This window comes from Felis catus, chromosome B3, assembly GCF_018350175.1.
Source record: "Felis catus isolate Fca126 chromosome B3, F.catus_Fca126_mat1.0, whole genome shotgun sequence".
Lineage (NCBI taxonomy): Eukaryota > Metazoa > Chordata > Mammalia > Carnivora > Felidae > Felis > Felis catus.
Genome location: NC_058373.1, coordinates 131,463,549 through 131,476,765, shown reverse-complemented (window position 1 = coordinate 131,476,765; position 13,217 = coordinate 131,463,549). Strand labels below are relative to the sequence as shown.

At 39.3% G+C, this 13,217-nt stretch overlaps 1 protein-coding gene across 12 annotated transcripts in view; it reads left to right on the top strand.

Moving 5' to 3' along the window:
- Window positions 1-13,217, top strand: part of GALC (galactosylceramidase) — a 147,916-nt gene that overhangs the window by 3,684 nt on the left and 131,015 nt on the right. For 9 of the 12 annotated variants that reach the window (XM_023255914.2, XM_023255917.2, XM_045060337.1 and 6 more), the window contains exons 2-6: window positions 4,119-4,187; window positions 4,436-4,499; window positions 6,288-6,401; window positions 8,380-8,519; window positions 10,908-10,946. In XM_023255914.2, the coding sequence (XP_023111682.1) occupies window positions 4,119-4,187; window positions 4,436-4,499; window positions 6,288-6,401; window positions 8,380-8,519; window positions 10,908-10,946 (426 nt within the window). Of the gene's footprint in view, window positions 1-3,710; window positions 3,954-4,118; window positions 4,188-4,435; window positions 4,500-6,287; window positions 6,402-8,379; window positions 8,520-10,907; window positions 10,947-13,217 lie in introns of those variants that run through there. The other 3 variants (XM_045060338.1, XM_019833441.3, XM_019833439.2) reach the window with 2 other exon arrangements.

Here is a 13,217-nt window from a genome sequence, read left to right as displayed (position 1 = left end):
GTTCATGGAGCATCTGACTCTTAATTTGAGCTCAGGTCACAATCTCACGATTTGGTATATTGAGCCCCGCATCAGGCTTTTCGGACGGTGTGGAGCCTGCTTGGGATTCTCCCTCTCCCTCTCTCTCTGCCCCTCCCCACTTTCTCAAAATAAATAAGCATTTGAAAAAAAGTAATATACTTGATTACATAGGATCATAGATTGTAGTGAAATGTTACTTAGTTATCCATTTAATCAACTTTAACCAAAATTACAAAAGACTTTATAGGCAAATATGAAAGTTACATACTTGTATATAAAAAAAGAAGTTCTTTTAATAGAGAAGACTCATTTTCTTAAGTGATCAAAGGGGTGATAAAGACAAAATGAAGCACAGGAAATTATTTTGATAAAATACAGAATCTTTATTTCCTAGGCAGATTACTTAAAAGGTAAAAACCTTGCATAGTTTTATTAAGAACAGACCAGTAGTCCAAGAAAACAGCACTTTTATTTATTTTTTTAATGTTTATTTAACTTTTTTTTAAATTTTTTTTTTCAACGTTTATTTATTTTTGGGACAGAGAGAGACAGAGCATGAACGGGCGAGGGGCAGAGAGAGAGGGAGACACAGAATCGGAAACAGGCTCCAGGCTCTGAGCCATCAGCCCAGAGCCCGACGCGGGGCTCGAACTCACGGACTGCGAGATCGTGACCTGGCTGAAGTCGGACGCTTAACCAACTGCGCCACCCAGGCGCCCCTAATGTTTATTTAATTTTGAGAGAGACAGTGTGAGCAGGGGAGGGGCAGAAAGAGAGGGAGACACAGAATCTAAAGCAGACTCCAGGCTCTGAGCTGTCAGCACAGAGCCGGACATGGGGCTTGAACTCCTGGACTGTGAAATCATGACCTGAGCTGAAGTTGAATGCTTAACAGACTGAGCCACTCAGGTGCCCACAAGAAAACTGTCCTTTTAGGAGATGAAAGAAAATTAAGCTGTAGTTTTCAGAAGTACACTATTTATTAAAACTTATTTTAAAAAATCTTTATAATTTATTTCATTTTTAGCTAGCTTGCTACACAAGGTAAAATTCTTTCTTCCTCTCTTATTCTCTTTCCTGTGCTTTCTGTATCCATTTAGTTTGTGTATGTTAGGACAAAATTACTTCCATTTGCCTTAACAAAAATGCATCTCCACACTTATATCTTTTCTTAGCTAAAATACATGCTACTTTCCTTGCCTAGAGATGTTTCCCTTATTTCTTGTACTTTTAGTTACATATATTAGGTAGAATTCTTAATTCTTAGAAACTTTAATTTTTACTGAAAACTAGCAAGTAAGGAATTGTGAACTTTACTAGCCAATATACTCTATACTGGCAAATTAATACATTTCATAATTTCTAGAGGCATATACCTTTTTTTTTAAAGTAGCAGTTTTTCATTATACCACAGGACATGTATACTAACAAATCCAAAATCTTTAGCTTCTCTGTTATGAGAAACCAAAAGTAGATAAATCTGTGTTCAATAATAAATGTTTCAGTATTTTATATTTGGCAATGATCTATGTAGTTAATGAATTTCCATCATTGAACTTGCAAAACTCTAAGGTTTCAAGATACCAAAAAGATTAGAGTAACTATTTTTAAGTACACATAGCCATAAAACATAATTGTTGAAAAGTAGATGCCTTGGCAATCAAAGCCGGAGTCAGACATTTGCATTATAAAAAGAAAAAGCACACTATTGGGGCTTACACTAGAATGGATAACCTGGTCTATAGTTGATCACAGATCTGACCTGCTTTGCCGGTTGGGGTGGGGTGGGGGGACAAACCTTTTACCTAACCCAACTTACTCTTCCTGATTTTTATGCTTTTATTTTCTCATGTTACCACCTTACTGTAAGGTGCTGGCGTGTTTCAGGGTAAACTGGACTAATGGGCCAATGTGTGTGTTCCTTATTACAACCATCCTTCTTTTTACTTTTGGGGTCTAAACCTAAAATAGCCAATATTTCATTAAATGGGGCCCATCTGTCTTAGTATCTTTACTTGTGGCATTAAATCCAGTGTTTAAACTTGCTGAAAAATGGAGACCCACTTTACAACAGTGTGCCCTTGGTCACATAGCTTCTAAGTGATGCAGTCAGGGTGCAGGCTCCCTCTGACTCAGAGCCTCCCATATTCTGTGGCCTATGCCAGTGCAACAAACAGTACCATAAAAGATGCTAAATAAATGTTTGCCGAACAAGAGAATAAATGGGGATATGAGCTTGAGTAAGACATAGTCCCTTACCTCCAGGAACTCAGAGGGGAGACAAAGAAGTATGGCAGTGAGTAGGGGGCTGGGGTTAGGAGAGTTAAGGTAGAGATGTAGACCTGAAGCCAGAGACACACCTACATCAAATCAGTGGGGAGGGGTGGAGAGGGGCCTTCCCTGAGGAGGATGAATGGAATTGGCCAAATGAGGGTGTGGAATGCATCCCAGACAGAAGAAAGAGAAGTGGTTTGATCTATCTAGATTGTAGGCATGAGAGTGGTGCTGGGTAAGGTGTCCAGAGTTACGATCCAAATAATTAAAGGATCTGGGTATAAAACTGAGAATTTGAACTTGATCCTGAAAGCTCTTGGTGGAGGGGAGGTCTTGACAGGTTTAAACAGTGTACTTCCGTGGTTAGATTTGCATTTTGGGAAGATTATTCTGGCAAGTAGTGTGGAAGCTAGAATACAGGGAGGCAGACAGGAGGCCCGGAGAACCTTTAGGCTGTTGTAATGATTGAGGACAGCCTGGATGAAGGAAATAGGGTTGAAGTCAGGGGTTGGATTGGAGAGTATTAAGGAGGTCTTGGTGACTGAAGATGGATGGGACGTTGGTGAAAGGTAGCCCTGAGTTTATGGTTCTTTACTAAGATAACAAATGCAGGAGAAGGAACAGACTAAGGAAAAAGTGCTATGTTTGGTTGGGGATGTGTTGAACTTGAAGTGAATAGAGGGTAGCTCCATGGGTCTGTGTCTCAGTGGCAGGGGCTGGGGAGATTGTGGGTGTGAGGGAGATAGATTAAAAGAGCCACTAGAATGTCAGTGGTAACACACATGAGAGTAGGAAAACAGAACATTGAGTATAAAAGTTATCTTGCCCTTGGTGTCAGTGGTTTGAACCTAGAGCCTGTCTGGCTTCTAAGCCTAGGGACATGCCACTATTTCATGTTAAAACTTATTTCTTTTATTCCCCTTATGTATATTGCTCCCCAAAAGATACATTATTGGTCCACTACTGGTTTTGTGAGTTCTTTGTTGAAGCAGTCATTGCCCATGGGTTAGATGTGATCGTGTTCATCCCTGCATCCTCCATACATTCTGATACCAGTCTTGTGTGAGGTTTCCTTAGTATACCTTGGCCTGGGGATCATTGTGTGATCATTCTTTTTTGTGTGTGTGTGTGATCATTCTTAATAGGCACGCCACTTATAAATCTCCGGTAAAGATGGGAGAGTATTGGTTCGTTTCAGCATTACTGCTTAATTTCCTGCAAGATGTTGAAGGGAAAGGATTACTTGTTATTCATCCTTTCCATGATCCCAGGGTTGTGGGATCAAGACTTGCATTGGGCTCCATGCTGGGGCTGCAGCCTGCTTAAGATTCTCCCTCCCCACCCCCCGACTCTGCCCCTCTGTCCTGCTTGCATGTACTGTCTCATTCTCTTTCTCACTCTCAAGCAAACAAACAAACAAACAAACAAACAAATGATAGAGAACCTAAGTTTCTAAGTTTCATTTCTTCTAATAATCACTCTCTGAGTTAAGTTCCTCATGACAAATTTGTAATCCCGAGGTTCATCATAGAATTAACTTACCTTCCGGCAAACCTGCATCTCAACAGAAGAGAAACATGCCGTGGCTTCGAACCTGTGTTTTAGCTGTTGGACAAACAACAGCCTTATTCGCCTAGCGATGGGCAAAATAAAGGCAGGTAAACAAGTAACCTGGGAAATGGCTTTCCTCAGCTCAACTTTGCCCACGAGCTAGCTAAATACAGGCACGCCAGGTGGTGCAAGTCGGCACTATGAAAACCTGTTCATGATTGGATTTGTTTTATTCACACTTTTGAATTTTTATTTATTTATTTTTTTTTTAGGCAACCTCCCGACTTCTAGTAAATTACCCGGAGCCCTATCGTTCTCAAATATTGGATTATCTCTTTAAGGTAATGAAAAAATAATTATTTAATGGCACCTGTGATATGTTTGAAGCTATGGTGAATTTCAACGGTAGAATTGGTCACCTTCACATTTCTAGCTTTTAAAAAAAATGGAAAATTACTTTTGGATTAAGTGGCTGTTGATTTGAAGTTGGTCTTCTCATCTGTCAAACCGAAGGCAGTAATTAGTCACTGTCATGTTTTGCCCTTCATGCGGTGAATCACAATGTTAACACTCCTCCTTCTTTCCCCAGCCAAACTTCGGTGCCTCTTTGCATATTCTAAAAGTGGAGATAGGTGGTGATGGGCAGACTACAGGTAGGAGATTTGGGGAATGGGTTTATTTTCCTTCAGCACTTTAATCTCTACCTAACCTTAGGGACTGTGAATCAGAATGTAAACGATATCAACATTTTTGATGTTGATCATTGCTTAGTAGATTCTTATTGTTCCTCTTTTACTCTACTTAAAAAAAATATTATATCAAAATACTCACTTTTCCCATAAAATGGCATTTGGACTTTAGATGGCTTATTTAGTTGAATTAATTGGTAATAAACAAAACCACAGTTTTTAAAAAGGCTATTTTCACGAGGCAGAGCATAGAGACAGGAGTTTTTATTGAGAAATTAAAAAAAAGAAAGCTTTTACCATAGAAAGCATGTAAAATATTATTGTTATTAGCTTTAAATAAATTTGTGGCAAAAATATGTCGTCAGTATTTCAGAGATGCAGCTTTTTTCTCTTTTATTTTTTTAAATATGTTTATTTATTTTTGAGAGAGAGGGAGAGACAGAGCGTGAGCAGGGGAGGGGCAGAGAGAGAAGGAGACACAGAATCTGAAGCCGGCTCCAGACTCTGAGCTGTCAGCCCAGAGCCCGAAGCGGGGCTTGAACTCACGAACCGTAAGATCCTGACCTGAGCCAAAGTCGGACGCTCAGCCGACTGAGGCACGCAGGCGCCCCAGCTTTTTCTCTTTTAAAAACAAAATTATTTTTAGCCACTAAATTTTCAGTCTTCACTGTCACCATTTTGATTGACTTTATGTAGAACATGTAGTCATTTAATGTACAGGAAGAAGAAAATTCTCCCACAGATGATGCAGCTTATTATTTACAGGCCAGATTCCATTGTAGTGAACTTTCCAGTATTGTCTCTATACATGTGTTCTGTTGGTGACTCGGGAGTAACTTTTGTTAAAGAGGTATGTCTCTGTGGTGGCATTAGTGTTTAATTAATATTGAAAGAAAAAATGCAAATCACAAATGAAAGAAACCTCTATGAGGAAAACTTTCCCCAAGTTATTGTAAGAGGACATGCATTTTATTGTCCACCCTTTGATGCAGAATTGATAATGACTGGCCATCTTCATTTGCTGAAGTGAAATTCTTCAGGTAGTTCTTGTGAATTCTGATGTTTACCTTTAAGAGGCAAGGCCCCACTCCTCGTGAGACCCTTCCTAACAAGGGCAGATGTTTGTGAAATGTGGTGACATATGAGGACAGATACCAGGATATCAGTTATCTACCTTGACACACTATGGAGGTTAGGATAGAATTTTCTTACAGAGGGGTTGTGTAGATGTATACTCATTCCTTTTTTTTTTTTTTTTTTCTCAAAGCTCTGTTGTCTTGGTATAACAAGGCACGTTATAGGCTCAAGGCCTGGGTGGTGAGAATGGGGCTAAGGAGCTCAAGATTTATTTTTAGGATGGAGAAGTTAAAAGCTGAGGTGATCTGAACTCAAAGTTGGACATGGGGACTTGAAAACTCCAGACAGACCAGACCAAAAGCCCAGGAAAACATAGTCCTAGGACTCTTCAGTTACATGAGTTGATAACCCTTCTCCTTCTTTTAACCCTGCTTATAATAGAAAGCTGTGGTTTTATTTTTCAAGACCTTTACGATACTTTGAATAATGAAAAAAGGTGAAATAATACACTTTGATCATGCATTGTTAAGTTATCTAAGATTATTCTTATTTGCCCATATCAGGATTGGAACCAGAATACACCTTCTCTGAAATGTGTGTGTGTACAGGGGAGAGTGGCCCTAGGAAACACCATTAAAGGGTGGTTTCCTTTCTCTTTTGCTCTCTCCCACGCAGATGGTACTGAACCCTCCCACATGCACTATGCATTAGATGAGAATTATTTCCGAGGATATGAGTGGTGGTTAATGAAGGAAGCTAAGAAGCGGAACCCTAATATTATACTCATGGGTAAGAAGTGAAGTTTGTAATGCTTTTGCAGTCTGTTTAACTTTCAAATTCTGAATTATTCATATGGAGTTACTCTTAATACTGAAGTACTAACAATGTTAATACTACCCTTATCCTACCAGCCGCAAAGCCTGTGCCAGGCTTGATCCTTTCTTTGCCTTTATATTTTATGTCTGCTCTTTATGTGCAATACCTCTGGAGTAAGGCATTACTCTTCCCATTTTACAGAAGCAGTAGGGGCTTAGAGAGGTTATGCCACTGACTTAGGTCAGATAGTTAGTAAATGCCAAATTCAGATATAGAACCTAATTCCATTCTTGTGATGCTAAACTAATTTCCTCAACAAAATTTCTCATCAAAATTTGTAAAAGGGGGGTACTATTTAGAAAATTGTCAGTAGGCGTTATAGTACATCCCAGCTCTTTGCGAAATTATGCATTACATGCGGTAGTAGGTGCCATTTCTAGAAGACGTACACATAAAGTGTATCTTTTGAACCTCCACAGTGTGGTGGGCACTGTTCTAGGCATTGGGGATACCCAACAATCCAGCCGCTACCTTCTGCCCTTTCGGAACTTAAGCTCTAGAGGCAGCATCGCTGGATGATTTCTCAACTCGTACTACTACATTCACTTTACAGGTTTCGTGTAGCAGTGCACAGACCCGTAAAATATTGCAGGATACACAGTGATGACATCCTTGCATAGTTTGAAATGAATTTGATTTTTTGAAACAGGCTTACCCATTCAGCCTTGTGAGTGAGATCAATGAAAATTCATTTTATAGGCTTGATTTCAAGTCATTTTCAAGGTCATTTTCAACAATCAAAGGACAAGCACGAGCTTTTCTAAATTAAAAAAAAAAAATGAGGAGTCAGTGTGTTCTTTCTGAATGGTCTTTTGTAAGAGATTCCAGAAATGTTGTGAGCAGTAAAAAAAAAAAAAAAAAAAAAAGCATCATTGACTTCAGCACGTACTCCCCCATTGGGCTGCTTTCATGGTCAGTTCTCATTTAAATGTAGAAAATCTGGCATGCTGAACCATGTTCTAACAAAGACTTACACATGGTGGGCCTATAGAATGTATTTGGCATTTCATTGTTTAAAAATGTTCCAGTATTTTAATGTCACATTTTTTATGGGATACACACTTAGGCATTCATTCCTCCTGAGTTTAGAAAAATAAGCATTTTGTTCTTTTAGTTTTGAATTTTTTCTGTGGTGAACTCGATTGTTTTTATATGTATATATATAAACAATCGAGGAACTTAACGGTTGAGCTTATTTTGATATGTTAGTAACAAAATTAGGATGTAGAATTGTAATTAGTGCTCGTCTACTGTTCTCATTTTCTTCCTTAAAAATAATAATTAGGGTGTTGGAAGAATGTGGGCTGTTTGATTTATATCATACCACAAAGGGGTATTTTCCTGTTGAGACATTGGCATTTATATTGATAATGATGACAAACTAGTTTTGTTGAGTTTGATTATCTGACTAGTTAGTATTTTAAGGAGACTTAAGTTTTAAGAAGATGTACTAGTGAAAGACGAATTTGTATTATATTTAACCTGTAGGAATATTTAGGCATAAGCCTTTCAGAAGAACTCTTTGATTTGACTTCAGAGGGAAGAAATTGTATATTAAATATCCCTATAGCAGGCAGTGGGCATGTTGAGTTAAATTGTATGTTACATTTCTTTCCGTGGGTAAGTATCTTTAAGAGAGTGTATTCTTATTTCTTTTTCTTGAAAGAGCATTTGGAATTATGGAACCAGACTCTAGGGCTCAGGAAGGAGTTCCTGAGTTCATAAACTGGAAGGGATTTTGAGAATACACACAAGATATATAATCTTTCCTCTAATAAGATCTCTATTGGCTTTTTGTTTACCCTGTGTTCTTTTTGGTTTCTTTTGCCTTGTTTTGGATGGTTGCCAGCACTGTAACACCCACCCCACCTTTACCTTTTCCTTCCTACAGGGTTGCCATGGTCATTCCCTGGATGGCTGGGGAAAGGTTTCAACTGGCCTTATGTAAATCTTCAGCTGACTGCCTACTACGTCATGACCTGGATTGTGGGCGCCAAGCATTATCATGATTTGGACATTGATTATATTGGGGTTGGTAATGTATTTAAACCTTGATTAACTTTCGGACTTTATTTGTAATTTCTTTTTTTTTTTTTTTTTTTAATTTTTTTTTTTTTCAACGTTTATTTATTTTTGGGACAGAGAGAGACAGAGCATGAACGGGGGAGGGGCAGAGAGAGAGGGAGACACAGAATTGGAAACAGGCTCCAGGCTCTGAGCCTCAGCCCAGAGCCCGATGCGGGGCTCGAACTCACAGACCGTGAGATCGTGACCTGGCTGAAGTCGGACGCTTAACCGACTGCGCCACCCAGGCGCCCCTATTTGTAATTTCTTAAAGCAATTTGATTCTGTGGCATTTTGTTACTAACCATTTTGTGGTCATGAGACCCAATTTGTTCCTTTGGCATCTGATAACAAATTAAGTATGTGACCTTTTCTTCCTCCTCTTTTCCCATCCAAATTCTAGCCCCTTTTGAAAACTGTACTGAGTGTATACCTTCTCTGAACTTTTTCTTTCTTTAATTTTGATTTTGATACTACGCCAGCCCCAGTTCTCCTTGAAAGCTTTCCCTCCTTTCTCTAGTTGTTCAAGAATACCACTTTTGCTATCTGGTTAATGATTAATCTCATTTTGCTCTCTGAATCTCCTGCTGTTCTAAAGCAGAGGGTGGCAAACTTTTTCTTAGTGGGTCAGAGACTAAATATTTTAGATTTAGTGGGTCAAAGGCAGTATTAAGGATATTATGTAGGTAATGATATAGCCCTTTAAAATGTCACCATTTAAAATTGTAAAAACCATTTTTGGCTTTTGGGTTGTAAAAAATACAAATGGTGGGCTGGATTTGGCAGGCTGGCTGAAATCTGCCTACCCTGTCTTAAACTGTTATTTAACACCTTATAATGATTTAAAAAAATGTAAAATATGATGTCTTTCCAGCTGGTCTGTTGGCAGGCTGGAGGCACTGTACCTCTCAGAGCCCCACACGTACATGTAGTGGTCTCCATACATGTTTGCATATTAATATGCCATATGTCAAAATTGATTTTAAAAGTGTTCAGCAGTCAGAAAGCAATTATTGAGCTCCTACTGTGTTGCAGACACTGTAACTGTTGTATTCTAGGGATACCAAGATTAATAAGCCCTTAAGGAGTTTAGTGAGAGAGAGAGAAACTGGGTGGAGAAATTGTGATATCACAAAGGACATGGGGATAAGCCCAGGGTTGGAGGGAGCCAGAAGCAATGATATACTTTGTTTTTTGTTGTCTTTCTTCAAACTATAATTGGAAATTAGTTTGTATTTGAGAACATTCTTAAATGTCAGGGTATTTTTTAATTTGTAGTGAAACTAATTGTAGATTTGGATCTAAGTAGCGCTTTATTATGGTAAAGTCACACTTGGAAAATGTTTCTGATAAAGAATGGGTAATTCACATCTCTTTGAGACTTATGTGCTATAGTGAGGAGATTCTTTGATAAAAAATACTTTCCTGTATCACTAGAGTAAAATGAGTTATAGTGCCTAGACTCTAGGCCATCTCTGTTATTAATAGTTTTCTCAGATGCAAAACGAAGGTCTTGGATGTTCTCTTTCAATTCTAAAACCTCATCATGATTCTAAACCAGCGAGAGTTGTGCATCTTCCTTTTATCTATCCTCATTAATAATTTGCCTTTGTGATGTAGCATATCACTGTGATCTTATGTGTGCTAAAAAAAATTACTTCTACGATGTACTTACTACAGTACTCGGCTTTAGGTGTGCTGGTGGGATCTTGTAAGAATTATTACAACACTCCCCACGTCTGTTAGGTCTCCAGTACCTAATATAGTCCCTGGCACGCATTACATTGTCAGGATTTTTTGAATGATTGAATGGAAATTCCAGTTTTAGCAATCACTGGAATAAGTGACTTTTTGAAAAATATCCACCAAATATTCAAGGTTTTAAAAAATATTTTAATTGTAAAAAGTTATGTTGTCTTATAACATGTCTATAAATTCAAGAACAGGACATTCCATAAAGTACGAAAAATTGCTTTTTAAGAATTTTTAACTTTTTTTTAATGTTTATTTTTGAGAGAGAGAGAGAGAGAGAGAGAGAGCGCGCGCGCGCGCGCGCGCGCGCGCACACGCATGCGCAAAGGGAAGGGGCAGAGAGAGAGGGAGACACAGAATCCGAAGCAGGCTCCAGGCTCTGAGCTGTCAGCACAGAGCCCGATGCGGGGCTTGAACTCACGAACTGCAAGATCAAGACCTGAGCTGAAGTCAGAGGCTTAACCGACTGAGCCACTCAGGCGCCCCAGAAAAATTGCTTTTTAGATTATGTTAAAGATGATGAGAGCAGTGGCATCTTAGTGATCATGTCTACTTTCTGATACTTCACTTTCAATTCAGACTTTTTGACTTTCTGTTTTGCAGATTTGGAATGAGAGGTCATTTGACATCAATTATATCAAGGTCTGTACAACATTAAATCTTTTTATCTTTAAGTTTTTGGTAAATAATTCCCTTACGGTACCATGGAAATTAGAAGTAGGAACGCTGTATTTTTTACAGCACAGATGCTTGTTTTGCTAGTTCTGGCATAAAATTTGAGCAAAAACGTAGTCATGTTTAAATTCCTGATTAAAGTGTCTGTAATTCCCTGTGAACCCCAAGTTTCATTGTCCAAAGAGTTGTGTTGAATTTTCCCATTTTAAAATTTATTATTTGTAGAATTATGATGATTATTATAAAAACAGCAGCATCATTTTAGACTTTTAGGACTTAGAGAAATGTAGCTTCTTTTTGTTTCAACTGAGCAAAGGAGGCAAAGATGAAAAAGAACAAAGACCTTAGTTTGGGGTCTTGTAATTGCATCTCAGGGAGCACAGATTCTGGAGTAGCCAGAAAAGCGTCTCGCTCACTTTTCTGGGGAAAGCAAGGAGTTTTTCTGAGAAAGAAGGAAGGGGTAGTTACATGATGTAGACAAAGAGGAGAAAAGAGAAAACTGCTAATTTGGTGCTGACCGGTTGAGCCACTTCTGATGACTATGTCATTGATTACTTTGTTGGTGCTATTACAAACTAAACTGTCCCTAGAAGGTATGAGTTAATTTTACTGCCCTCATATGATCTGAATGCCAGTTGCTCTGTTGAAATATTAGGAGGAATTGCTTGTAAGACTGATGCCACTTCTGGCCCAGTTCAAGAGTTCATCAGGTGGAAAGGAAAGTGGAACTTGAAAATGGGGCCTTTTATGTCCAGAAATTTTATATAGTTCCACATCCAATATCAAAATTTCCAGTATGCAGTCTCATTATTATTTTCTGTGGAATGCCTATTCTATTGGAATGTTCTATATGTTTCTATCTGTGATTAACAAATAGGTGGCAACTAACATTTGCAAAGTATGTTATTTTTTGAGTCGCTTTTCCTAAATATTTGCCTCCACTTAATTCTCACTCTCTTCCATACAAGGTAACTACTATGATTGCTATTTGTCAGGAAAGGAAAAACTGAGAATAATCACCCTCTGTCACTGGGAAACTAATGGCAATTTAACTTTTAAGGTGGAGATATTCTTTAGTTTGCTTTTCAGTTCCATTTGTTTGTGTTTCCTCCAAGAAACACAGTTTTGTGGTTATATTTTGTTTCAGGTAAAAAAATTCTTTAAGTGTCTTATGTTTTTATTTTTTTTAAATGTTTTTATTTATTTTTGAAAGAGAGAGACAGAGTGAGTGGGAGAGGGGCAGAGAGAGAGGGAGACACAGAATCTGAAGCAGGCTCTAGGCTCTGAGCTGTCAGCACAGAGCCCAATGTGGGGCTTGAACTCATGAGCTATGAGATCATGACCTGAGCCGAAGTCAGATGCTTACCTGACTGAGCCACCTAGGGGCCCCTAAATGTCTTATGTTTTTGAGCAGGTAATATCCACTAAATTTCTTTCATTTATTCCCCAGCAGGCATTGACTCAACTCCAGGCTTGTCAGGCCTTCCCTATGTACTTGGAAGATAAAGATAGAAAAAATACTGTTGCTGCCCAAGAGGGGCTCACATTTGGGGACTATAGAGTCCCACGTGGACCACTGAAATATCAGTCCTAAGTTCTCTAGAAGGATAATGCCCAGGCAGGGTTGTCAGAAGGTGCAGAGAGGAGATGACATTCTGCTTGGGTGGATTAGGAAACGCTATTAAAGGAGGTGACCTGGAGTTGGAATCTTCAATATGGGGTGGATAGGAACTCCTCTTGTTACTAGGGCAGGGGCGGATACTGCAAAGAAGTGAAGATTGAGAGTAAAGGGATTTGGGGGAGGAGCAAGGATGAAAGGTGGAGTAGATGAGCTGGGGACTCTGAGCCTTGCACAGCCCAATGTGTTCACTGGGAGCAACGGGGTTTGATGGGGTGGCTTGCAGCCAGGGCCTGTAACTCAGGGTCAACTCCAGGCTGCAGGCGTTATCAGTGTAGTGGTGAGAATGTGGTGGAGGGGGCGTTGTGGGGTTATGGGAGGTGGGGCAGGGGGCTAGTATAAGATGGAGGCTCAAGGTTAGTGAAAAGCTGTGGCTTCTGGGAGCACAGGGCTGACGAGAGCCGCAATAGCCCCGGGTGGAAGACAAATTAGTGCGTGTGTCCTGGGTGACCCTGCGGTTGGCACAGCTTCACAGCAGGGTCTTAGCAGTGAAGGTGAGGAATTGTTTGTCTATCCAGATTTGACATTTCACAGCTTATGGTTTTTTCCTTGCGACGATA